General features: G+C 38.5%; 1 protein-coding gene across 2 annotated transcripts in view; it reads left to right on the top strand.

The window, feature by feature from the left end:
* Soat1 (sterol O-acyltransferase 1) overlaps nucleotides 1-25,917 on the top strand; it is a 72,165-nt gene that overhangs the window by 27,070 nt on the left and 19,178 nt on the right. For both annotated transcript variants that reach the window (XM_074047344.1, XM_020174755.2), the window contains exon 3: nucleotides 17,237-17,295. In XM_074047344.1, coding sequence (XP_073903445.1) covers nucleotides 17,237-17,295 — 59 coding nt within the window. The remainder of the gene's footprint in view (nucleotides 1-17,236; nucleotides 17,296-25,917) is intronic.

Genomic DNA, 25,917 nt, shown 5'->3' with positions numbered 1-25,917 from the left:
GGACGAAATGCAACAAATTCATCTTCTTGGACCTCATTGTAGATCTGAATCAGAATCTCTAGTGGGAGGGCCCGGAAGTGTAAAGTATGGAAAAGCTTGCTAGATGATACTGATTGGGATCGGTGGCTGAAAACCCCTCTATTAGGAACTTTGAGACCCTTTTTTCATTAAACTCAGCCTGTATGGTTCTTGTATTTTAATCCTGTGGTTTGTAATTTAGTAATTTAATGATAGGATGACCTTTTGTCCTAATTTGCCCAGTTGTCCCATTTTTTTACCTGTGTCCCATGTAATTTTTATAGTGTCCCCTTTCATTCTCAGAAGTGGCCTGGTTTGTTTGATTAAATCATATACCACCCAACCTTTGGGTCTTGAATTAATCCTGATCATTATAGTGACTTGTGCAGTATTTAGTTCACATTTTCAAAAAAGCTTCTTTTGTTTATTCAGTGCCTATTGTGTGAAATTCATTAGCTATCTTATTTTTTGTGGCATTTGTTTGAAATAACCAGTTGTGAAGATAAAGTTTTGTTCAAATTGAAAATGTTGTCATTGCTTGATTTTAAAAATAATATATATACATCTAAATTTTTAATTGTGGTATGATATACATTAAGTGTTCAATTAACTACAAACATACAGAAAAGAAAAAAATAGGTAAAAATGACCTCAAGTTTTATCACTGAGTAATGAGTATATCCTTCCTGATACTTCTTTCTTATGAGTAAGTAAGGTTTTATATAAACAGGATGTTCATATGCTGTTAATAATTTGTATGTCAACAGCACATTATCTTTCCATTGTCAAGAAGCAGATGAGTGATCACAAACTATTTTGTGTATTTCCTATGCGTTATTTTTGTTCCTCTGAATATTTAAATTGCTTCTGTTTTTAATAACTCTTACCTGAAATGCTTGGATTTGGGGTTATTTGCATAGACTTTATAGGTTAAGCATCCCTAATCTGAAAATCTGAAATCCAGAATGTTTCAAAATTTAAAAATCATCCAGAAAGTTTCGGATTTTAGAGCACTTCAGTTTTTGTATTAGGGATGCTCAACTGGTATAAACAAACTGAGATGAAAATCTTTATGTATTTGTCAGGTACCTAAAAAGAAATCATAGGGTCAAAGGATGTTACTTAAAATATCTATTCTTAATCTTATTTTGTTTTATTGTATTTATTTTTGTGGCATTGGGGATCAAACCCAGGCTTCACACATGTAGGCAAGTGCCGTACTACTAAGCTACATGCCTAGCACTAAAGTATTTTTATGTATAGTGTCAGAGTGCAACATATACTTTTAAGTTCTATAAACCTGTCCTGCTGTGTTTTGTTGTTACTTTTGGCCATTAAAATATTTTAAATCTAGTATCTTTCAGGGGAAAGGTTTTTTGTTTTTTTTTTGTCTTTTCTTTTTTGGTGCTGGGATTGAACCCAGGGCCTCACACATGATAGGCAAGCGCGGTACCACTGAGCTACATCCCAGCCCTCTAGGATCTTTCTTACTAGTACTTTTTTTCCTTTTCTTTTTATCTTTTTTTTTTTTTTTTTTTTTTTGAGACAGGGACTCACTGTGTAACCCAGGCTTGGCTGGAACACATTATATAGCCCAAGCTGGCTTCAAACGCAAGATCCTCTAATTTCAGCTTCCAGAGTTCTGGGATTAGAGACGTGGGCTACCACACCTACCTTTAGTACTTTTTTTTCCATGACTTTTAGTGTACCTAGCTGTTATTTCTGCCTTAACTTTCTGATTTGCATCTCTGAAAATATACTGCAGGTTCATTCTCGGAGAAGTAAATAGAAATTAGAGCCCTGCGTAAATTAACAGAAAAAGCTAAAATTTGGAGTCTGATTTGGACCCAGTTAGTAGTTTTGCCATTTAGTACGTCTGTCTTGATGCTAGATGTGGAAATATAATTGGATTAGTCTCCTTTTTTCTCCCTTTTCTTTCCCTTTCTCCCTTTTTCTCATCCCCTTCTCTCATTTTTGTACTAGAATTCCTTCTATTTATCAATATATTCGTAAGCCATAAAATTCACCATTTTAAAGCCTACAATTTAAGTTGCTAGTATTTTCACAAGTTTCTAGAACCAATACCACTGCTTAAATCTAGAATTTTTTTTTTGGTGGTACTGGAGTTTGAACTCAGGGCTTCATGCTTGCAAAGCTTCTTGAGCTATTCCTCCGGTCCAGTTCCAGAACATTTTTGTCACCCCCCGCAAAAGAAACCTTGTACCCATTAGCAGTCGCTCCCCATTCCTACCTTCCCTCAACCCCTAGCAATCAACCACTGGTCTACTTCTGCTGTCTTTTTTTGTTTATTGAGACAGGGTCTTGCTTTGTAGCAAAGCAGGCCTTGAACTTGCAGTCCTCCTTCCTTAGCCTCCTAAATGCTGGAATCACAGTCATGTACAGCTCTTCTGGTCTTTCTTTTTTTGAGGTAATGGGATTTAAACTGAGGGCCTTTGCTTGCAAGGCAAGTGCTTTACCACTTGAGTCATACATACCTCCTGTCCTTTTTTGCTTTACTTATTCTTCAAGTAGGGTCTCACATTTTTGCCTGGGGCTGGCCTTTGACTGATCGTCTTACCTAAAGTCTCTCACCTAGCTGGATGACAGGTGTGTTCTACCACACGTAGCTTTTTGTTAAGACAGCGTCTCATTAACTCTCCCTTTTCCCCCACCCCTCAAACTGCTGTTCTCCTGATCTCTACCTCCCAAGTAGCTGGGATTACAGATGTGTGCCACCACGCCTGGCATTCTTCACTCTTTTTAAGTATACAGTCCAGTGATCTTAAGTACTTTCATAGTGCTGTGCAACCATCACCACCATCCATCTCAAGAACTTTTTTTAATCTGCCAGTCCCTAGTGTCTGTCATTCTGTTTTCTGTCTCTGTGATTTTGATTACCTGGTACCTATCTTAGTCAACTTTCCATTGCTATACAAATACCTGTGACAAATCAATTTATGAATAGAAAAGCCTTATTTTTTGGCTCACAGTTTCAGAATTTTCAATTTCTGATTGATTGTTCCCGTTGCCTTGGGCCTGGTGATGCAGCATGGTGGAAGCAAACAACCCTGCTCACCTCATGGCTGAGAAAATAAGAGAGAGGGAGAAGAAGGGGATAGGGTCCCCCAATGCACCACAAGGGCACACTGCCAGTAACCAGAAGGCCTCCTGCTGGGCATCATCCTTTGATGTGGCAGATAGTACCACACTAGGGGCTAAGCCTTTAGCATACAGGTCTTTAGGGAATGTCTAAGATCCAGCCTATAGCGGTATCTCATGTAAGTGGAATCATACAGTATTTATCTTTTTGTAACTGGCTTATTTCACTTAGCATAATGTCCTCAAAGTTCATCCATATTGGAGCATGGATTTCTTTTTAATGCTGTGCATGTATGCCAAATTTTGGTTACTCATTTATCTATTGGTGGGCATTTGGGTTGTTTCTACCTTTTAGTTAGTGCAAAGAATGCTACTGTGAACATGAACATACCACTCTGCTCTCAGGTTTTTTTTTAATATGAACCTGGAAGTGGGATTGCTGGATCATACGATAGTTCTCGTTTTAATTTTGTGAAGAACTACCATACTGTTTTTTGTAGCAGTTGCACCATTACACAGTCTCACTAAGTGTTCAAAGATTCCAGTTTCTTCCCACTCTCACCATCACTTGTTATTCTCTACCCCCAACACCAAATATCTGCTAAATAGGCATTCTACCAGTGATCTACACCCCAGTTCCTCTTTTTTTTTTTTTTTGGCGGTACTGAAGATTTGAACTCAGGGCTTCACTCTTGCTAGACAAGTGCTCTACCACTTGAACCATGCCCCCAGCCCTTTTTGTTTAAGTTATGTTTTAGATAGAGTCTCGAGTTTTTGCTGGAGACTGAGTTAGTTTTCATACATAGTGTAAGTTAGGAGTTCAACTTCAGTGTTTCGAATATGGTTATCCATATGAATTTCAGGAGGATTGCCATTTGTGATAGGCTGAAAAAGATACACATCTTAAAACCTAGAATCCAGGAGAACTACTCTATATGGGGGAGGGGGAAGATCTTTGTAGATATAATTACATTGGGGATCTTGAAGTGATGTTTTAATTCATTCATGCTGCTATAACAAAATACCTTACACTGGATAACTTATAAACAACATAAATGTATTTCTGACAGTTCTGGAAAATGAGCAGTTCAAGGTCAGGGTACTTTCACTGTCTGATGAGATCCTTCTTCCTCATAGCCAGCCCCTTCTTGCTGTATCCTCCCATTGGGGAAGGGTTAATCAGCTGGTTTTTTTTGTTGTTGTTGTTGTTTTTAAATAAGAGCTCTAATCCTACTCATAACCTATATAACTCCCCCAAATCCCACTTTCTGATACTATCACACTGGGGGCCAGATTTCAATGTATGAATTTTGGGGACCCAGCATTCAGACTATGGCATTCTGCCCCTACTTTCCCTCAATTCATGTCCTTCTCACATGCAAAATATATCAATTTTATTTCAATAACCCCTGAAGCCTGAACTGGTTCCAGATCAACTTTAAAGCCCAAGTCCAAAGTCTCATCTAAAAATAATGTAAATCAAATATGGGCAAGATTCAAAGTAGGATTCGTTCTGAGGCAAATTTCCCTCCAGCTGAGAGCCTCTGAAATGAAGAAAGTCATATTCTTCCGAATTGCAGTGCTCAGACAGACACTTCCTAGACATTCCCATTCCAACAGGAAGAAGTAGACACGATGAGATGGGTAAGTCCACAATTCAACAACATTCAAATTCAAGGTGTGATAATGATCTTCAGTTTGGTGTTCTGCCTTCTGGATACACTGGAGTGGAGTTTGGGCCTTTAAAGCTCTGGACAGCCTCACTTCCATGCTTTTGGTGGGCATTGACCATGTGGCAGCTCTTGTGGATTGCCATCCTTTCCCTGGGGCTCTCCCAGGCTGGGTTGCATGAAGGTGACTTTAGCAGTCTGGAGTTAGGGGGTGGGTCTTTCCCTATGGCTCCACCAGTCAGGGCCCTGGAGAGGTTCTTTGTAATGGCCCCATTCTTGGGGCTTTTCTCTGCCTGGTACCAGGACTGTCTGGAGCATCCTTTGCAATCTAGGTGGAGGCAGCCTTGGCTCCACAGCTTGTCACTCTGCACAACCATACAGATGGCAGTGTGTCCCCTGGAGGGGCACTTGATATGGGCCACAGAGGAGTACTATATCAGATTGCCAGGAGCAGTTATTTGAGGCATTCTGGGGCCAGGCCCTGCGGTCCTACAGCTCCTGGACGTTCCTCTTTTGACATACTTCACTCCACTAGATGTTGACACTCTGAGCCTGTGATGGGGGTCTGCACTAATAATCTCTGGAATGCCTTTGGGGCTTATTTTTCCATGTTATTGATAAATGGCACCTGGCTTCTGCTGACCAGTGCTAATGTACTTATCAAAGGGTCACTAACCCACTACTATGGTGCTCTCTCCAGCACTGTTTTCCTTCTTTACACATGTCCAGGCTGAGAATTTCCCAAATCTTAAATTATGCTTCCTTAGATGGATTATAAATTCCATCTTTAAATCACTTCTCTCTTCTTGCATTGTCCTGTAAGCACTCAAGAATGCTACTGCAACATTTTGCTTAGGTATGTCCTCAGTCAAATATCCAATTTTATTACTCACAAGTTCTTCCACAAAATAGGTATGAGTGGAATTCAGCCCAATTCTTTGCCAGTTTTTAAAAAGGATCAATTTTCCTCCAATTTCCAATAGCATATTCTTTGCTTCCCTCTGAGACTTTCTAGCTAACAGGTTAATCCAGTGTGAGGTAAGCACCTTTGATCTATACATTAAGGCAGGGTACTAGGTTTGTTGGGGATCGTGGTGAATAAGATTCTGAAACAGAAAACCATTCTTTGCTATGAAAAGGAATTCAGTGAATTTCAGTAAACAAGTACTGTAGGAGACCTGCAGGAGAGTGGAATACCCCTTTGCTTTAGAATAGAGGAAAGACACACAGTAGATTTTGAGTTTGGCCTTTGACACTAGGAAGACTGGCAAAGCACTTTAAACCTAGAGGTATGAGTTTGCAAAGGCATTGAGTTAGATAGTACAGTGTTGTATGTGTGGTATTTGGTTTGCTTTTAGAGAGAGTGGAGATGGGTAGTACAGGCAAATTTGTAACTTGTTTTCAAGGATAGGAAAAATCAAAATTGGAATGGCAGGAGGAAGCCAGAACGTAGGGCTTGACGTGTTGTGTTCTGGGTAGTCGTGGACTACCAGTTTATGTGATGAGTTTGGGCAAATTGAATAGCTTGTCAGTGCTTCCTCACTTCCTCTTACACAAAACCAAGCATAGAAATATATAAGCAGTCTTTGAGTTCACAGTACTACCTTCCATGAGGAGGTGCTCTTTGTCCCAGATCCTGGGATAATCAAATTGATACCAACTGACAATTATAATCTACATGAAACCCTATCATTTTTTCTCTTGATTTAAAACAAGATCATATGAAGATGTAAAAGCTTAGTGGTGATTAAGCTACTTCTCTTGCTCCTTTTTTTGGTGGGGCTGAGGTTTTTGCTTAGGGCTTCATGCTTGTGAAGCAGGCACTCTACCACTTGAGCCACACCTCCAGCCCATTTTGCTCTGGTTACTTTGGAGATGGGGTTTCTTGAACTATTTGAAAGGGCTGGCCTCAAACCATGATTCTCCTCATCACAGCCTTCCAAGTTAGGATTATAAACATGAGCCACCTGCATCCACCTATGCTGATCCCTTATTGTGTATATGGGCAGTCCACATCAATGATACAGATGTGGTTAGCCATAATAGAGAATAAACCAAAGTGAACTCTAGTTGAGTCATATTTCCTGGATTATTGTGATTACAGAATTGAATTCTTTTAGTTGTAGACCAACTGTGATTTTTATGCTTATTTATTGTTTTTGTGAATTACCCATGATAACCTTTAAAGTCTCAATCTATTGTCATCATGCTAAAATATTTGGGGCTATTTCCTCTTTCATCAGTTCTTATTCAAGAAGTAGAAGATGATTTAGTTTCATTTAAAAATTCATGAAATATGCTTATGTATTTTTAATTTAAAAGAATATATATTTGCTAAAAGCAAGTACTGTAGAAAGTCACAAAATGTGATTTTTTTTTCTCAAGTAATCATGTTATTCTTATTTTGTATCTGTGGGATCATCTTTAGGATCTCTCTTGTATTTGTGTTTAGTAAATCTGATTTCCTTTTTGTTTAGTATGTGTAAGTGTGATTCTTTTAAGTATCTGTGTAGTATTTCTGTTGCACAGATACTAATGGACATTTAGGTGGTTTTAGGACTTCAGTATTGCAGTGAGTACTAAAGAGAACATCCTTGCAGCAGTGTCATTGCGAGCTTGTGCTGGGGCATCCGTAGGGACTTTTTTGGATCAAAGTTCTTTTGCATTTAAATTTTAGATATTGCCATTCAGTTCATACTTCCAACTGCACTATTTCCCCACATGCTTGGTGATATATCTTACCAATTAAAAAAATTGCTAACTTGATGGGTGGAAAACAATATAGTACAAGCATAAATTTGTTCTCAAAATTGTGAAGTGGGAAGCTTTTTTCATGTATTTATTGACCATGTATATATTTTTTTCTTAAAAAGCCCTGTTCATATCCTTTGCTCATTTTTGTTCCCTAGCTGGTAGGCTATCCTTTTCCTTTAAAAATCTAAAAGAGAGAAGAAAAAAAAAATTAAGAGATTCTTTTTCCTTCCTTCCTTTTCTTCCTGTCTTTCCTTCCTTTTCTTCCTTCTCTTCCTTCCTTTCCACTTTTCTCTTTCTTTTTTCCCTTTCTTTTCTTTCTTCCTTTCTTGTACTAGAGATCGAACCCAGGACTTTGTGCTTGCCATGCCTCCAGTCCTTTTTGCATTTTAATTAATTAATTTTTTTTTCCCCACAGATAGGGTCTCCCATTTTTTGCCTAGGACAGCCTTGGACTGCAGTCCTCTTACCTTCTTCTGAGCAGCTTTGATTATAGACATGAGCCATCATGCCCACCTTGTTTTTGAGGTAGGGTCTCCCTAAATTTTGGCTAGGGTGACCTTGAACTGCAGTTCTTCTGTCTCTGCCCTAAGTAGCTGGAATAACAGGTTTGTACTACCATGCTCAGCTACAAAAATTTTATAAAGTTTTTGAGGTCAGTGGAGCATTAGAAGGTGACATATGGATTCTGTTGTCTTCACTTTATTTTTGAGATTGACAAATGATTTACTCTTGAGAAGTATTCATAAACCCTATCATCCTATGGATATAAAGGAGACTTTCAGTGACTCTTTAAATTAGTTGTATTTCTTCTTGGTGAGGATGGTAAAGCTAGAACGAACGTAGTTTAAGACATAGCCAGTGAGTGTGTTTTAGAAAATAATCAGGATTTTTAAATGGACTTCTTCAGAGAACAAAAACCTGCTAGTCAGTGCCTACGCATTAGCTAATTCTGTACTTGCTACAAGTAGACAAAGAAACATTTGTTAAAAGAACTGAACATGAAAATGAAAATTGGTTATTAGTCACTGCTTCATACTCCTTAGTCATTTTTAGAAATGTAGTCACTGTAAGCCTGCTTACATTTTTTTTTTAAAATGCTGCATGACTAAGGGTCAGAAGACATGATTTTCTTTAGCCTCATATACTTACTGGCCATTTGACAGTGTGCAAGATGTTTAATTTATTTGAATCTTGGTATCATTTTTATCTTTTAAAGTTAAGGAAACTGGGGCTGGAGGCATGGCTTAAGCAGTAGAGCACCTGCATAGCAAGCATGAAGTCCTGAATTAAAACCCAAGTACCACAAAAAAAAAAAAAAAAAAAAAAAGAAAAAAGAAACCAGCTTGCTTTTCTTACTGGGTTATAAAGATTAAATGAGTTGGTGTATGATATATGTTTTTGAAAAATCATTTTTATTGATGTAGGAATCGCATGTATTAATGGCTATAGTGGGACAATTCAGTACCTATATACAGTGATTAGATCAGGGTAATTGACTTATCTATCACTTCGAATACATGCTTATGTTAAAATTTGTAGCCAGTTTAAAGATCATGATTGAGCAGTTTGGAGGCCATGGTGAGCACAGAGAGAAAGAGGAGTTGCAGGAAAGGGCTGGGAAGGAATGGCTAGTGAGAAAGTGAAGACAGGACATTTTACTCCAGAGGGAGAGTACACCATTGCCGGGCCACCAGGGCTGAGTGGGACATTGGAGAGAGCTGCTGCTTGTTTTCAAGTATTGCTTCCCAAATGGCTGTTTGTTTAATTTGTTATCATCTCTGCACCAAATATATGATTATGTACCCAAGTAAAAAATTCTATTAAATCATAGTCTTGGTTTTTAGCTACATAGTTTTAAAAAACATTAAGTAAATATGTAACACTTGACAAATGTTAGGACCACAAATTTTCTTTTTCTTTTTTTGAGACAGGTTCTTGCTGTGTAGCCAAGACTGGCCTCAAATTCATGATCCTTCTGCTTTGACCTCCTGAGTGCTGGGATTATAGGTGTGTACCAGCATGCCTGGCCCACAGATTTTATTTTGAATACCACGGATGATGTCCATAACATAATTCCAGAAATGTGATTTTTATTTTTTTTTTATTGTTTTATTATTCATATGTGCATACAAGGCTTGGGTCATTTCTCCCCCCTGCCCCCACCCCCTCCCTTACCACCCACTCCGCCCACTCCCTCTCCTCCCCACTCCCTCAATACCCAGAAGAAACTATTTTGCCCTTATCTAATTTTGTTGAAGAGAGAGTATAAGGAATAATAGGAAGGAACAAGTGTTTTTGCTGGTTGAGATGAGGATAGCTATACAGGGAGTTGACTCACATTAATTTCCTGTGCATGTGTGTTACCTTCTAGGTTAATTCTTTTTGATCTAACCTTTTCTCTAGTTCCTGGTCCCCTTTTCCTATTGGCGTCAGTTGCTTTTAAGGTATCTGCTTTAGTTTCTCTGCGCTAAGGGCAACAAATGCTAGCTAACTTTTTAGGTGTCTTACCTATCCTCACACCTCCCTTGTGTGCTCTCGCTTTTATCATGTGCTCAAAGTCCAATCCCCTTGTTGTGTTTGCCCTTGATCTAATGTCCACATATGAGGGAGAACATACGATTTTTGGTCTCTTGGGCCAGGCTAATCTCACTCAGAATGATGTTCTCCAATTCCATCCATTTACCAGCGAATGATAACATTTCATTCTTCTTCATGGCTGCATAAAATTCCATTGTGTATAGATTCCACATTTTCTTAATCCATTCGTCAGTAGTGGGGCATCTTGGCTGTTTCCATAACTTGGCTGTTGGGACTAGTGCCGCAATAAACATGGGTGTGCAGGTGCCTCTGGAGTAACCTGTGTCACAGTCTTTTGGGTATATCCCTAAGAGTGGGATTGCTGGATCAAATAGTAGATCAATGTTTAGCTTTTTAAGTAGCCTCCAAATTTTTTTCCAGAGTGGTTGTACTAGTTTACATTCCCACCAACAGTGTAAGAGGGTTCCTTTTTCCCCGCATCCTCGCCAACACCTGTTGTTGGTGGTGTTGCTGATGATGGCTATTCTAACAGGGGTGAGGTGGAATCTTAGTGTGGTTTTAATTTGCATTTCCTTTATTGTTAGAGATGGTGAGCATTTTTTCGTGTGTTTTTTGGCCATTTGAATTTCTTCTTTTGAGAAAGTTCTGTTTAGTTCACTTGCCCATTTCTTTATTGGTTCATTAGTTTTGGGAGAATTTAGTTTATTAAGTTCCCTATATATTCTGGTTATCAGTCCTTTGTCTGATGTGTAGCTGGCAAATATTTTCTCCCACTCTGTGGGTGTTCTCTTCAGTTTAGAGACCATTTCTTTTGATGAACAGAAGCTTTTTAGTTTCATGAGGTCCCATTTATCTATGCTGCCTCTTAGTTGCTGTGGTGCTGGGGTTTCGTTGAGAAAGTTCTTACCTATACCTACTAACCAGAAACATGATTTTTAGATAATAGTTTGGGTTTGAATGTAGATGTGGACAATATAAATCACTCGATGCATTGGGAACTTTGTGAATAATTTCTTAAAAGTTGTGGGAAGGATCAAGGCAATAGTTTGAAGAGTGAATCCTGGAAAAGAGAGGGCTACCATTTCCTCTGACACAGGAACATTGGAGAAGAGGATTAAGTAGAGTGAAAATTAAGGAAAAAGATAGATGAGCTGGGCATGGTGGTTCAAAGCTATAATCCCAGCATTTGGGAAGCTAAGGCAAGAGGATTCTGAGTTCAAGGCCAGCCTGGGCTACATACCAAGACCCTGACAGGATGGAGAGAAGGAGGGATGGAGAGAGAGAAAAAAACAGAGAAAGAAGACATTTAAGGGTTTAAGGATTTGGTACCAAAAAAGATCAGCTAAAGGTTACTTGGTAGAGCTAGAGCTTGAAGATAGAATAGACATTGAACCACTGTGAAGGAATGTTACAGAAACTCATCAGGAGACAAAGACAAAGATTTCATCTTTTTATTTTGGGACTGGTTGGGACTTGACAGTTTAGAGTGGGCCTGTTTTCTTAATTATTTCTGCAGTGCCTGGCAATGTGGAATCAGAGAAAGCAGATAGTTGGTGTTGGCCTGTGGCGCGATGGGAAATTGGTGATGGTGATAAGAGAAAGATAGAAGTAATGACAGAAGGTTAGTAAATCTAGTGGGGTAACAGAAGTGGTAAACCAAAAGAATAGTTTCCATTAGAAGGAAAGAAACTGTCTCTTTCTTTTCCTGTGTTTCTCTTTGAAGCAATGAAACCTTTCCTAGAAATTCCCCAACAGACTTCATGTCTCATTGGCCAGGATTAGATTACAAGCCATACTAGCTATCTTCCTTTTGCCTCTCCACTCTTTTCTCTCTACTTTGTGCTCCGGAAGGGTGACCTTACAGACATAGCAATATACTCCCATGCCTTCTATGGCTTCTGGCAGTGTCTGGTCAGTGGGGGACACTGGCAGGAGATCCAAGGGCAGATCCAAGGTGGGTGTGTTCATCACTTGGGTTCCCTGCCTGATGGGTAGCCATCCCATCACTCTTGTGCAGTATTTCTCCCAAGTTCTCCTTTCGGGGTTCCAGGTACCATTTCTCTCCTTGCTCTCTCGTGTCTTAAGATTCTAACAGCTTTCCTGACATTTGCAATTGGCCCTAGAATTCCATACCTTACTTTCTTTTCCTGCTGTACTCACACATTTGTAAAGTCTGTCTTTGAATTTTCTTCCCAGTTAACAAGCTTGAGTAAGTCGTCTTTATTCTGTTATACTCTGATAGCTATGTTTCCTCCTCCTCCTCTTTTTTTTTTTGGTAGCACTGGGGATTGAGCGCAAGGCCTCACATATGCTCAGCATGTGCTCTGCTACTGGGCTTCCTCGCTTTGTGCCCAGTATTAAATTAGTTCTGGCAAGGGCAATGGAACACATGCCCTTGTTGATGAGGCACCCAGCAGTGGTCACCATAGCTGTTGTATTATATATTATAAAAATACTGTGTTTGTACTTGTAAGTTTTATTTCCCATTCAGATATACAGTGAACTCACCAATCAAGGATAGCCTTGGTGTTGGCAACACAGCTGTGTTCTTTTGTTGATGTGTGGTGCTTTCTCTGTCACAAGAACAGAGTTGAGTAGTTGGAGTATGTGGGCTAAGATAGTCTCTGACCTGTTACAAAAAAAATTACTGACTCTTGATCTAGAACAGCGTTGTTCAATGTGGGGGTCACTATGGTCAAGCTGAGCACCTGACAATTTGCTAGTCCAAATTGAGATGCACTGTACTTGTGAAATACACACCAGATTTCAAAGATTCACTTGTACTCTTTATTTTAATGCCCTTTGCCCCATACCTGTTTTTCTTTACTTTTTAATGTGGCTCCTAGCAAATTAAAAATTACATATGGGATTTATATTATATTTCTGTTGGGCAGTACTGATGTAGAATGCAATTGGTAGCTTAGAAAATAAGTGGATAAAAACTGCTCTTTGGCAAGAGCCTATTAAACACAACATTGTAAAGCAATGTGAGCCTGGTACTTAGAGGCACTTGCGCTTGGCTAAAGTCCCCCAAATGCAGCAAGTTTTCATGCTATTGGTTAGTGCTATGGTTTGAATATACTTTTCCCCTTTGACTGTCATCTTGGCATTTAATTCCGTTGTGAAGTGTTACGGGAGTGGAAACTATGGGTATTTAGAGGTAGGACTTTTGGGAGCTGACTGGGATTAGATAAGGTATCAGGTGGGGCTCTGGTGGCTTTATAGGGAGGGGGTTGGAGATGAACCACACAGACATAGACAGACAGACACTGCTCCATCTCTTGCCATGTCATGCCAAAATAAATAACTGTTAAGACTGACTCAATCTGATATTATGTCATTAGGTGATAGACTAAGTAGCAAGAAACTACATAAATTTTCTTTTAAAGGAAAATGAATTGAATTGGTATTTTATTTTTCTGCTTTTTTTCAATGAGGTATTCAGAGGTGGTTTTTTTCTTTTTTGCAGTACTGTGGTTTGAACTCAGGACCTCATGCTTGCTAGGCAGGTGCTCTACTACTTGAGCCACTTCACCAGGCCTAAGATATTCCTAAGTGTGAACAAAACCTCTTTCCCTCACTTCCCAGTCCCTGCCTCGAAAAGGCAGCTTATAGTGATGCTTGGTATGTTATTCATGGATAGATAGAGTTTTGGGGGCATGATGTACAAGTGGTGAGAATTAATTTTTTACAGTGCTTCCTCCTCTGTCTCCCTATGGTAGTTGGAAAGAAGTTTCCATATTCATTTACCTATGAAATCATGGGATTAGGACCCAAGTCCACACAAGAAATTCACTTATGTTTTATATATATCTTATATATGTAGCTTGAGGGTAATTTTTATTGTATGTGGGATAATTTGGTGTAGTATATTTAGTGCACCTGCATTTTGACCTCACATAAGGTGTGGAATTTTTCACCTTCTGGTGTCATGTTATATCCCAAAAGTTTCAGACTTTGAAACATTTTAAATTTCAGATTTTTTTTCAGCCTGCATATCTTTTTAAAAGAAATATCTAAGCTGGGTGCTTGTGGCTCACACCTGTAATCTTGCCTATCTGGGAAGCTGAGACAGGGAGGATCAAGGCCAACCTTGGTAGGGAGTTCACAAAAACCCATCTCAACCAATAACTGAGTGCAATGGTATGTGCCTTTTACCCAAGCTGTGCAGGAGGCTGAGAATCAGGATCATGGTTCCAGGCCAGTCTGGGCAAAAGTTTTGTGATGTCCTATCTCAGTGGGAAAAAAGAACTGGATGTGGTGGCCTGTGCCTGTCATCCCTGTGATGGGGGGAGCTTAAAATATGAGAATTACAGTCCAGGTTGGCTTGGGCAAAAAGCGATATCCTATCTCCAAAAATAACCAGAGCAAAAGAGGGCTGGAGGCTCTCTTTGTATGAGAGCCACAAGGCCCTAAGTTCAAACCCCTATACTGCCAAAAATAAATAAATAAAATATCTACTCAGATACTTAGTGTATGTTTATATTGGGTTTTTGGTCTTTCTGTTTGGTTTTTGAGATAGGTCTTGCTCTGTAGCCCAGGTGGGTCTTGAACTCAATCCTTCTGTCTCAGTCTCCCAAGTGCTGAGATTATAGCTATGTGGCTTTTTTACTTTCTTGTTGGTGTCATTTTCAGTACAAAAGTGACTTTCGAAATTTGATGGAATCTGTGATCTGTTTTTGTTTTCTATTGTTGCTTATTCTATTGGTGTTTTATCTAAGAAGCCACTATCTAGTCCATGGCCACAGAGATATGCCTCTGCTTTCTTCTAAGAGTTTTATACAGGTTGGGCATCCCTAATTTGAAAATCTGAAATCCAGGCTCCAGGTTAGCAGTGCTCAACTGCATCCGGTTAAGTCCATGCAAATATTCCAAATTCAAAAATCTCTAAAATCTGCAACATCTCTGGTCCCCCAGTATTTCAGATAATCAACATATGGTTTTAAGCTTTTATATCCTTAGATATTTGATCTTTTTGAGTTAGTTTCTGTATGTGGTATGCGTTCAGGGTCGTCTTCAATCCTTTGCATGTATGTAGCGTCTAATTTTCCTAGCACCATTTATTGGAAGACACTATTCTTTCCCCAATCAATTGTCTTGGCACCTTTGTGGAAAATCATTTTTGATAATGTATTTCTGGACTCTCAAGTCCATTCTATTGTTCTGTATCTATCTTTAGAATTGACATTGTCTTCCAACTTTTTCAACATTGTTCTGGATATTTTTGTGTCCCTTGAATTTCCATATGAATTTAGGTTATTTTGTCTTTCTGCTAAGAAGCCATCTGAAATTTTTGTGAGAATTGCTTTGAATCTGTAGATAAATTGGCAGAAATTATATTAACAATATTAACTCTTCTAATCATTGAAGATGAGGTATCTTTCCATTTATTTAGTTCTTTTCCATCCTGTTTTCTTTGTGGCAGCTTTCATATATGTCTACTGTTATAAAGCTGATGAACTCAGTTTTTGGGGGATGGCAGAGTGGCTCAAGTGGTAGAGTGTCTGCCTTAGCTCCTTTTTATGTTTTTTACTTTGTTTTTCAGATATGTTCTGAAACTGCCTAGGCTGGCCTTCTTTGAGACTTTCTTTTGAGCCATTATTTCTTTTTTGGCTCATTTTTGAGGCAGGATCTTACTGTGAACCCCAGCTAGCCTGGAACTACATAGCCCAGGCTGACTTGAAATGTGTAATCCTACTCCCTCAGCTTCCTATGTAACTGGTATTACAGATATGTATCACCATGCCCAGTTTGTTTTTGGGAGAGTTTCTCTAACTTTGCCCATTTGGCCTCAAACTGTGATCCTCCTATCTCTGCCTCCCAAGTAGCTGGGAATACAGGTGTGAGCCACTGCACCCTGCTTTGTTTATTTATTTATTTATTTGAAATACAAAGTATTGCTGTGTAGCCCAGACTGGTTTTGAACTTTCAGTGTCCGAAGTGCTGGGATTACAGGTATGTACCACTGTATCCAGCTTACTGCTTTGTTTAATCCAAATTGTTTTTATATTTTATTTTGAGAAATGTATTTGGTTCTTTTTATACTATGCTTGGTTATTTAGTTTCTTGTTCCTTGTTTTTTTATTTTGAGTTTTACGTTTATTTCCCTTAACATAGTAAGCATTCTTATTTCATAGCTCATAAATGACAGTTTTTGTATCTTTAGTTTTGCAGATCTGAGTCCTTAGCTTTTGTTCTGCTGCTCCCATTTATCCTGCTGTTTCTTAGTGTTTTTTATGCTGTTTAACCAGAGCATCTTCTTTTTTTCTTAGAACTTTATTTGGTGGAATTCTTTAAGGCCTTGGTTGATATTGTAACCTTCCAGGGAGGAGCTGCGTTTGCATCTGCCTATAGTCTTAGGATACAACTTAGCTTTGCCTTAAAATAAATATACCTCTCGAGGTTTTTCAGATAATACAGGTAATGTGCATTTAGGTTGCAGACTGTAGTGAGGGGGTCGTAATTTCTCAGTGGAAATATTTTCTGCTCTGAACAGCATGAAGTGAACAGACACGTTTCCTTACTGTTCTCTTGGGTGGTCATTTCTGTCCTGTACACTGGCGATGTAGCCTGAGAGGTCCTTGGCTGTACGATGGTATTCTGTTAGTCGAGGCAAGTCCTAGATTTCATTGTTGTACCATCCTGTGAAAATTCCACACCCTGTGTGTCCACCAGTGTTTGCTCATGGTGTCTAGCATTTGGCAGGAATCCGTAGGCTTCTCATATGTCCTCTATGGCTCTAGTTTCATTTTATTCTTTTGCCTCTCTGGGTTTATACCAGCATGGCAATAAGTTTTAAAAGAGTTTTAGGTTTTCCTATTTTACCCAGTATCTTAGTAGTCTTGATTGTAGGATCTGTTCAGGGAATCTAATTTCTCATACTGTCAGAATCCATCACATCACGTGATTAACATACTTGTCATTGTGAGTCTGTTCAGTAGTTTTCTTTTTTTATACTTAGTATCTTTGTCTAAGTTTCCTTCTACTTCATTCCTTGCCTATACTTCATTTTTAAGAGCTAGGTCATGTTTTGTGGTTATATCGTAATTTACATGTTCATCTTTGTATTTGCTTGTTTTTCAGTTTCGTGGTTTAAATAGTGGTGCTAGGTATCTATTTAACACATCAATTTAAAGGTCACTTTTTTTTCTCCCGAGGTCGAATTGACATAAAGCAGTTGATAGCAAAGAAGAGACAGCTGGCAGCAGAGGCAGAGGTAAGTAATAGTTTCCTCTTTAGAACCACACAGTTTTAGGAAAGAGATTTTTAGTAACATTTTAAATGTTAAACTGTTTAAAGAGTTGCTCATTTTTCTCATCGGTTGACCTTATTTTGCTATGGAAAATGCACATTGCCCCTTTCTTTCCTGCCCCATTCATCACTGTCATTTTCTGGCTCTTATCAGCAAATCTTGGTTTTAGTGACCTAGGTTAATAGCTGATATAGTTGAAATCATGAGTGCTTTGTGAAAGTACCTCTCATGGTTCACAGTAAATAGGCCTCCAACAAATGTTTAATCAATTTAGATGTCTTGACATGGAAGTAGAACTAACTCAAAAACTACAACATGGAGCCATTTCAAATGGGGACAAATTGTCTTACAAATCATAACTCAGCAGTACCTTCAGGAAATTTTTGAGGACAAAGAATACCTTTTTATTTAATTTTTTGAAAAAAAATTATAATCTAATATCATGTGTGCTTAAATGTAAGGTGATTTCAAATCCAAGGCTCTCTTCCCTTTTTGATGGGAAGATCACTTTCAATGTGTGCTGGCCAAAGTGAATAGATAGTTAATATCCAATATCCAGTGATGTAGATGAAACGGACTTGGTTTAGTTATTACATTGCCTATACATATGCATGTGCACAGGTATTTATATTGAATAATTTAAATTTAGAACATTTAAATATTTTACATAAAAAACGATGTAAGATTATTTATGTTCACTTTGGTATCAGAGTCTTGTTTATTATCAGAGCTAGTTTTTCAGATGTCTTCCAAGGCCAAGGGCATATCATTTTCCTTTCATCTCATTTGTTTGAAATACAGCACTTTTTGAATGCAGGGATGAAGGATGGCGCTATCACTAGAAATATTATTACAATAACTGTTTACTCAACATTGAGATTAAACCCCTGCATTACTCAGTAGGTGTATTTGTGATATCTATAATGTAACCACTTACTGAATTACTTTATAGAGTGGTATTCAAAAAGTGTATTTGCTATACTTGGAGCTGCAAGTCTAGATTTAACTAATAGGTTGTTAAATTTTACTCATTTCTTTTTGCCAATTCCATTACATTGCCTGTATGAGCCTCCAAAACTATAGTGATCAAGGGTATTTCAGACAATGTCTTTTCTGATTAGTACTTTTTGCTCTTCTATAAGGGACTGTTTGAAGACTTGATTATTAGACAGCCTCTTACCTGAGTGACTAAATTTGTAGTTTTGTCTAAGAAAAACAATAGTATATAGGCACAGGTAGTCCCAGGCAAATAGTTCTCAAGACCCTATCTTTAAAAAAAAAAAAAAAAATCACACACACACACACACACACACACAAAGGCTGGCAGAGTGGCTCAAGTGGTAAGAGTGCCTGCCTAGCAAGCATAAGGCCCTGAATTCAAACCCTAGTATCTCCAAAAAAATTGGTTTTTGTTTTTATGGTTTACTATAGTGTTTCTGACCTTATTCCTCTTGTAGGCAGGACACCTAGCTTTGTCTTCCTTTCCTTTTCTAATGCCCTTCGTGTCCATTTTGTCCATTGTGCAACCAACCTTCCTTCCTCCCTCCCTCCTTTCCTCTCTCCATCCTTCAAGGTCTTGTTATGTTGCCCCAGCTGGTATCCAATTTATGATTTTATTGCCTTGGCCTTTAGAATAGCTGGGATTACACTGAATGTCACCATACCCAGCTGCATGGTCTTTTTTTTTTTTTTGGTCTTTTGAGGTCCCATTAAGGAGCATTTGTCTACTGCCACGATCACAGTTTACAAACTTTATGACTTTATCAATGGAGGTTGTAAAGTATTTTTTCTCTGCTTTCCTGTCCTTGTTTGTGTAATTCCTTCTCCCTGAGATTTCCTTTAACTTCATACCTTCACCAATCGAATAATGTACTAAAGCCTTCAAATTCAAGATCAAGATCTAGTGCTTGTGCAGTGTTATAAACATTTTTGCTTGAGTTGGCGGAGTGGCTCAAATGGTAAGGGTGCCTGCCTAGCAAGCCCTGAGCTCAAAACCCCAGTACCACAGGAAAAAAAAAAAAAAGATAAACATCCCTGCTTGAAACAGTGTTCTCCTTATTCTGTACTCTTCAGTACCTAGTCTATACCCTTAATATATAGCCTATATTTATTAAATAGTGCTTTGTTCTGGATGAATCTCAACCAGTTTCATTTGGTGAGCCTATAATTTGGTTTAGAAGCATTTTAATTTGCACTTGCTTGATACCTAGTGAAATTAAACATTTTGCAACTTATTTGTTTATTTTGCTACTTGGGATCAAACCTTGTGCATGTTCTGTATGCATTCTAACACTAAGCTACAACTCCAGCCCCACCATTGTTTATTAATTGGGATGTTTATGAATAATATGTAGTCAAACAGTTTGGATAAAATGAGACCAGATAGAATGTCATAATATTCTAGATCAAATAAATAGGCTTAGGTAGGAGAAATGAAAGACATTTAGAAGTCCTGTTGAGCGCCAGACTTTATACTAGGTGCTTTATGTGCACTGTTTTATTTAATTAAATTATCCCAACTTATAAGAGGTCTCTAACTGATTACATTTCTTATTTTTTGCTTTATTGCTACCATAGAATGATAAGGGGATAGATATGTGAACCTTGTTCAGAGCCATAAAATTTGGTTTTTTTTCATATACTAATTTCTTTTCTCTTAGGAATTTAAACATTTTTAAAAAAATAAATGAAAGTCAGGAATCTTTGTAGTCATTTGTAATTTGGTATTGTACTCCAATGCAGTTGTCACACATTGTCATTGGTTGGTCTTCCCCTAATCTTTAACTTTGGACTAGTTGTCTTCAGGGTCCATCATAACACCAGTGGTTGATGTCACCATCATGGAGCTAAAACTTGCTCAGAATCCTTTGCTTCTCATTGTAAAGGGAGTGGGTAGCCTATAAGTCTTACTGGACTGCTCTTTCAGCTTCATGGACTAGAGCTGTCAAATAAAGTACATATGTCTAGTTGAATTTGAGTTTCAGATGAACAATCAATGCTTTTTTAGTTATCATGAAATATTTGAAACACACTTAGATGTAAAAAATTATTTGTCTGACAGACTAAGTGTCCTGTATTTTGGTTTACTAAATTTAGCAACCTACAAAGAACCTCTGAAAATTTAAGACATTTAGACAGAGGAACTCATATTAAGGAAAAGATATGAAGGGGCTGTCATAAGTGCAGAGCAAGCTTTTTGGTCTGAAGGGAAGTGGAGGGAGGAAGGTTGACATTGGTGGGACCATGCATAATTATATAACCTCCAGTCATTGCTTTTTGAAATCCTTAAAATTGTTGTTGTAATAAGACTTAAAAGACCTTGAAACATTCTAAGGGAGAGTCAAATGATTAAAGCCCAACAAGTTTATATTAATAGATCAATTAGCTTTGTTTTAACATTATGTTAAAACTTTGTTTTGGTTGCAAATGACAGAAACCCACTTTGGCTTTTTTAAGCATAAAAGAAAATGTATTTGAAGGGTATTCATGTATGTAATAGAATTCCTGGCAGAAGTTGAGTGCTCAAGTAAGGAGCATTCTAGGAAGGAGCTTATAAGGAAGAGCTTAGATATTCCTTGATATTTCAATTAATAAGTTTTCTATTCTTTTAAAGCTCAGATCTTCAGATCTAGGGGAAAGAGAATTGAATTTTGGCCAGAAGGGCAAGGCTGGATGAATCCATCCTGCTCTGGTCACTAGTCTCTCCTCTGAGTATGGCTTCCACAGAAAAGTGAACATGGTGAGAAGGGCAAAGGAGCACCTTTACTATCACTATTTGTGGAACTTTTGTTAATGTACACAATTTTATAGAGGTCTTATGTGAAAATTGAAGGGCTGAAGAAAATTACTTCCTATTTCTGCTTCCTAAATTTATGTGGTGCTGCAGCCTACTCTATTTGCTTCTTACACAGCATTTCAAGTATTGGTTTTCACATCAATACTTTATGCTTTGCCCAGCCATTCATTGAACAAATGGTAGTAATAAGACTCAGGTGGTGTATCTGCAAATGGTTTCTGTGTTTGAGTTGTCCCCTCTAAAATAAAGTTTTTGGCAGTGCTGATCTTTTTGACTTATAGGCAGACTGCTGAAGAAAAAGAGAGACAAATCTAAGTATTTTCTGCCTAGAAATTCTGATTATCATATACATTAAGATTAGGTTTTTCTGTAAGAGTAAGCACAAAAGTAATAGTGGCTTACACAAGATAGAGGTATATTTCGCTCTCCTCTAAATGATTCAGGAGTAGGAAGCCCAGAGTTAGTATGCTGGCTTTATGGTCCTCAGGGACCCTGGTTCCTTTTAGCTTTCTGCTTCACCATTTGTGACTATAATCCTCCTTGGTTTCCACATGGTTCCAGCCATTTTACCTAGGTTCCAGGCAGGAGAGTTGAGGCAAGGAAAGAAGAGGGGTAAGAAACAGGATCAGCTGTCTTTTAAGGAAGTTGTCTGAGATTTTGACAAACCGGTTCCACCTATAATCTCAAGTAGCGAACTACGTGCACTGAGAGATTAGACATTTATTTACTCTGGGCAGTCAGGTGCCCCCTTAAAAATCAGGAGCCTTAGTATTGAGGAAGGGAGCAGGAATGATAGTGTTCAGCGCTAACAGCCTCTACTATGGCAATCTATCTGACTTTGTTCCCCTGGTCCTCTGACACATTCTGCCCTCTTTTGGCCATGCAAGTCTGACTACATTCCTCTGAGATTTCCTTTCTCATTTTACTTAAGTGCATAGGTGTTTGAGACTCTACTGTACTTTGAAGATTTTGGAAAAAGTCAGTTTGTTGTTCTTTATGATTTCATCACTTGAAAAGGTTTAGAAGACACCTGCTCTGTTGCCCTCACAGCAATGTTCAGCAGTTCAGATAAAGATGAGTGAGCTGTCTCAATGGGAGACTGAAGTAGATAAATGTGTTTCAGCTCAGCTTAGCTAATAAAACCTACACAGTTCCTTTATCTTCCATGCACTGGGTTAGGTGCTTGGTCTGTCCTCATGGCGACTGAGAACTACATGTGTAAAATGGATAAGAGGAACAGTGACTGAGTTAGATACCCTGGAAATATATTTTAAAGTTATAGCAATTTTTATATGTGAATACTAAATATATCTATCACATTTACCCTCATTCCTTGTGGCCACTGGTGCCCATCATACTCTAATCAAAATAAACCCCCTCCCCCACTTTACTTATTCTTTCTCTATCACCATGCTCCCCTGATATTTAAAGAACTAAAAATTCTTAAATCATGATCTGGTCTCTCCTAAATTTTCCCATCTTACCTCTGAGCTCTCGTGCCTGTAACAAGTGGTCTAATCACAGAGTCTTTGTTTTCACATTGTCATTCTTTATCCTTGGACTCTTAGAGATGATGTAATTCAGCTACTTATTTAAAAGAAAGATGTTGTGGTTTTGGGTTTTTTTTTTTGGCAGTACTGGGGTTTGAACTCAGGGCCTAATGCTTGCTTGGCAGGCACTCTTGAGCCACTCCACCAGTCCTTAGCTACTTATTTAAAATTAAAGGTTTCTTGAGCTCTAAAATATAGTGATTCTGTTTACTAGATTATCTAAGTACCTTTTCTAGTTTGTAGTAAATTTACTGCTTCTCTCCCTCCTTCCATCACTCTATCCATTGTGGTCCACTGACTGAATGAAATTAGTATTATGCAAATCAACATGGTTTTAAGGTTACTTGTTTTAGACATTACTCAGATTTACTGTAATCACATTTTGAAATTCTAACAACAGTTTGATGTGATAGAAGAACTAGCAAGAGGGCAAAAGTGGACTACTTCTCCTGTGTTTTTTATATTCCCTCTTAAAAAGAGGAACAGTAATAAGTCACTTTTTGGGGGAGGTTGAATTCAGGGCTTCATGCTTACTAGGTAGATGTTCTACTGTTTGAACCACTGCCAGTTTTTTTTTTTTTTTTTTTTTGTGTGTTGGGTATTTTTGAGATAGGGTCTCCAGAACTATTTGCCTGGGCTGACTTTGAACTGCGATCCTCCTGGTCTGTGCCTCCCAAGTAGCTAGGATTATAGGCATAAGCCACTGGTGCCTGGCTAGAAATCACTCTTTATTATCACTACTAGGATTTTTGAAAGGAGTTTAAGGCAACTTAATGGTTGCCTCCACAGAATTCTTCCTGGTGTCCTAGTAGCAGCAATGTCTACCAACTTTAATTCCTCAGAGGAAAAAGGGAAAGGCATTAAGATACAAATATTAGGCATCTAATTATGCTATATATGAGAATGTGGTAAATTTAAATGGCTTCCTTTAAATGGTTACCTGAAGTACCCGTTTGTGAATTTAATTCAAGGTAGGGGGAACCCATGAATTCATCCAATTGAAATAAGAACCTTATAGGCTCAGCACACCCAAGCAATGTTTTACACTGTGTGTGTGTCAGAGATTGGGATTATAGGGAGGTAAGAGGAACATACAAGGACATTTGAAGCCCACCATTTTGTACTACTACCCCTCACACTGGGGTTTGAACTCAGGACCTGTACCTTGAGCCACTTCACTATCCCTGTTTTGGTGATGGGTTTTTTTCGAGATAGGGTCTCTCATACTATTTACACAGGCTGGCTTCAAACTGCAATCCTTCTGATCTCTGCCTCCTGAGTAACTAGGATTACAGGCATGAGCCACCAGCACCTGGCCCCGCTGGGATTTTAAATTCCATGAGAACAGGGACTTAGGAGAGTGTCAAAAGCTGGACCAGCCCTTAGTGGAATGAAGGAATCCTTTCCCTTCTCTTTCAGTATATTTTTCCACGGGACAAAGCTATTTATTTATAGATAAAATTCTAGAGCTTAAATGATAAAAGAACCTCTTTTCTTTATGCAGCTTTTATTTATTTTTTTATTGTTGTGCTGGGTGGGGGTACATTGTGGCATTTACAAAGGTTCTTAAAATGATATATAATACTTGAATTCACCCCCTCCACTGCTCTCTTTCATCCTTCCCCCCATTCTTGATTTCAACAGTTATCATTTTTACATTTACATACATGTGTATACATTATTTGCACTGTATTCATCCTCCTACCCCTTTCCCTGCCACCCCACCTCCCTCATCAATGCCAACCTCCTCTCCCCCTCCCTCCTCAGAATCTTTTCCACTCTTCTGTTCTACAATTTTGTAGAAGAGAAAATATAAAAGGTACAGAAACATGGCGTTTTTGCTGGTTTGAGATAAAGATAGCTACACAGGGAGATTCCTTGTGTTGTTTCCATGCACATGTGTGTTACAACCCCAGGTGGTTCATTTCTACCAGTCCTCTTCACTATTCCTTAGTCCCCTTCCCATAGTGGCCTTGACCAGTTTAAGATTACTGTGTTTGTTCCTATACTGTGAGCACATCAACCACATTCAAATTTTTGGTTTCCTTCCCTTGCCCTATCCCTCCACTGCATGTCCAATAATATTGCTGCATTTGTTTTAGATCTATAATCTGCATATGAGGGAGAACATATGATTTTTAGCCTTCTGAGCCTGGCTAACTTTGCTTAAGATGATGTTCTCCAATTCCATCCATTTACCATCAAATGACAAAATTTCATTCTTCTTTGTGGCTGAGTAAAATTCCATTGTGTATAAATACCACATTTTCTTAATCCATTCGTCCGTAGTGGGGCATCTTGGCTGTTTCCATAACTTGGCTATTGTGAATAGTGCTTATGCAGTTTTTATTTGATTTGTTTGTGACTGAGGTACTTGCTTCCAGTTAAGCAAATTTCACAGTGAAGTTGGGCATAAAACTGGAATGGCACAAAGGAAGGAACTAAAATATCAGTAGATACTGTCAATGTGAAAAAGCAGTTTTATAGAAGCTCTGTTCTCTTCTCCAGGACCACACGTCCTTTCTGTGAGTGAAGCTCCTCGCACTTGCTGCACTCTGCTTCTCAGCACATTGTTCCTTCTTTTCTTCAGTTCCTCTAAATTCATCCTACCAGTCGTTTTGAGGTTTCAGCTCAAAAAAATCTCCATTCAAGCTCATGCTTGCTAAGGTCTTACATTCATGTTTTTTCCATCTCTGATGGTGGTCTCCCTTGCTCAGGGGACACTGACTGTGTGCCATTCATACATGCATGTCCTGTATTATCCAATCTCATCACTGTTTTGGGAGAGCTGGGACCTTAGTGTATTTTCACTGCCCAGGACCCAGCAGGTGTTTGGAGGCTCTAGGACAAGAGCACCATGAAAGTCTTCACATAGTTCATTACCTCCATTTTTTGGGCTTTGCTTTTAAAGGACATGCCCAAGTCTTTTGGTATAGCAGAATCTAGAAAAATGCTATTTTAGACCTTTTCAGTGAAGCTTAAATAATGTAGTCTGGGAAAAAATCATTTCTTCCTTGAAGACTTAGTGAATTAACACGTTTTCTTTATGCAGGTTAAGTATTCCAATTAAAATACTCAAATTTAGCTTGGCACTTGGTGGCTTACACCTTTAATCTTAGCTACTTGGGAGGATCATGGGCAATTAGTTATCGAGACTCAATCTCCAAAATAACCACAGCAAAATGGACTGGAAGTGTGACTGAAGCAGTAGAGTGCCTGCTTTGCAAGCATGAAGCCCTG

The sequence above is a fragment of the Castor canadensis genome, chromosome 11, assembly GCF_047511655.1.
Source record: "Castor canadensis chromosome 11, mCasCan1.hap1v2, whole genome shotgun sequence".
Classification (NCBI taxonomy): Eukaryota; Metazoa; Chordata; class Mammalia; order Rodentia; family Castoridae; genus Castor; species Castor canadensis.
This window is presented reverse-complemented; position numbering and strand designations above follow the sequence as displayed.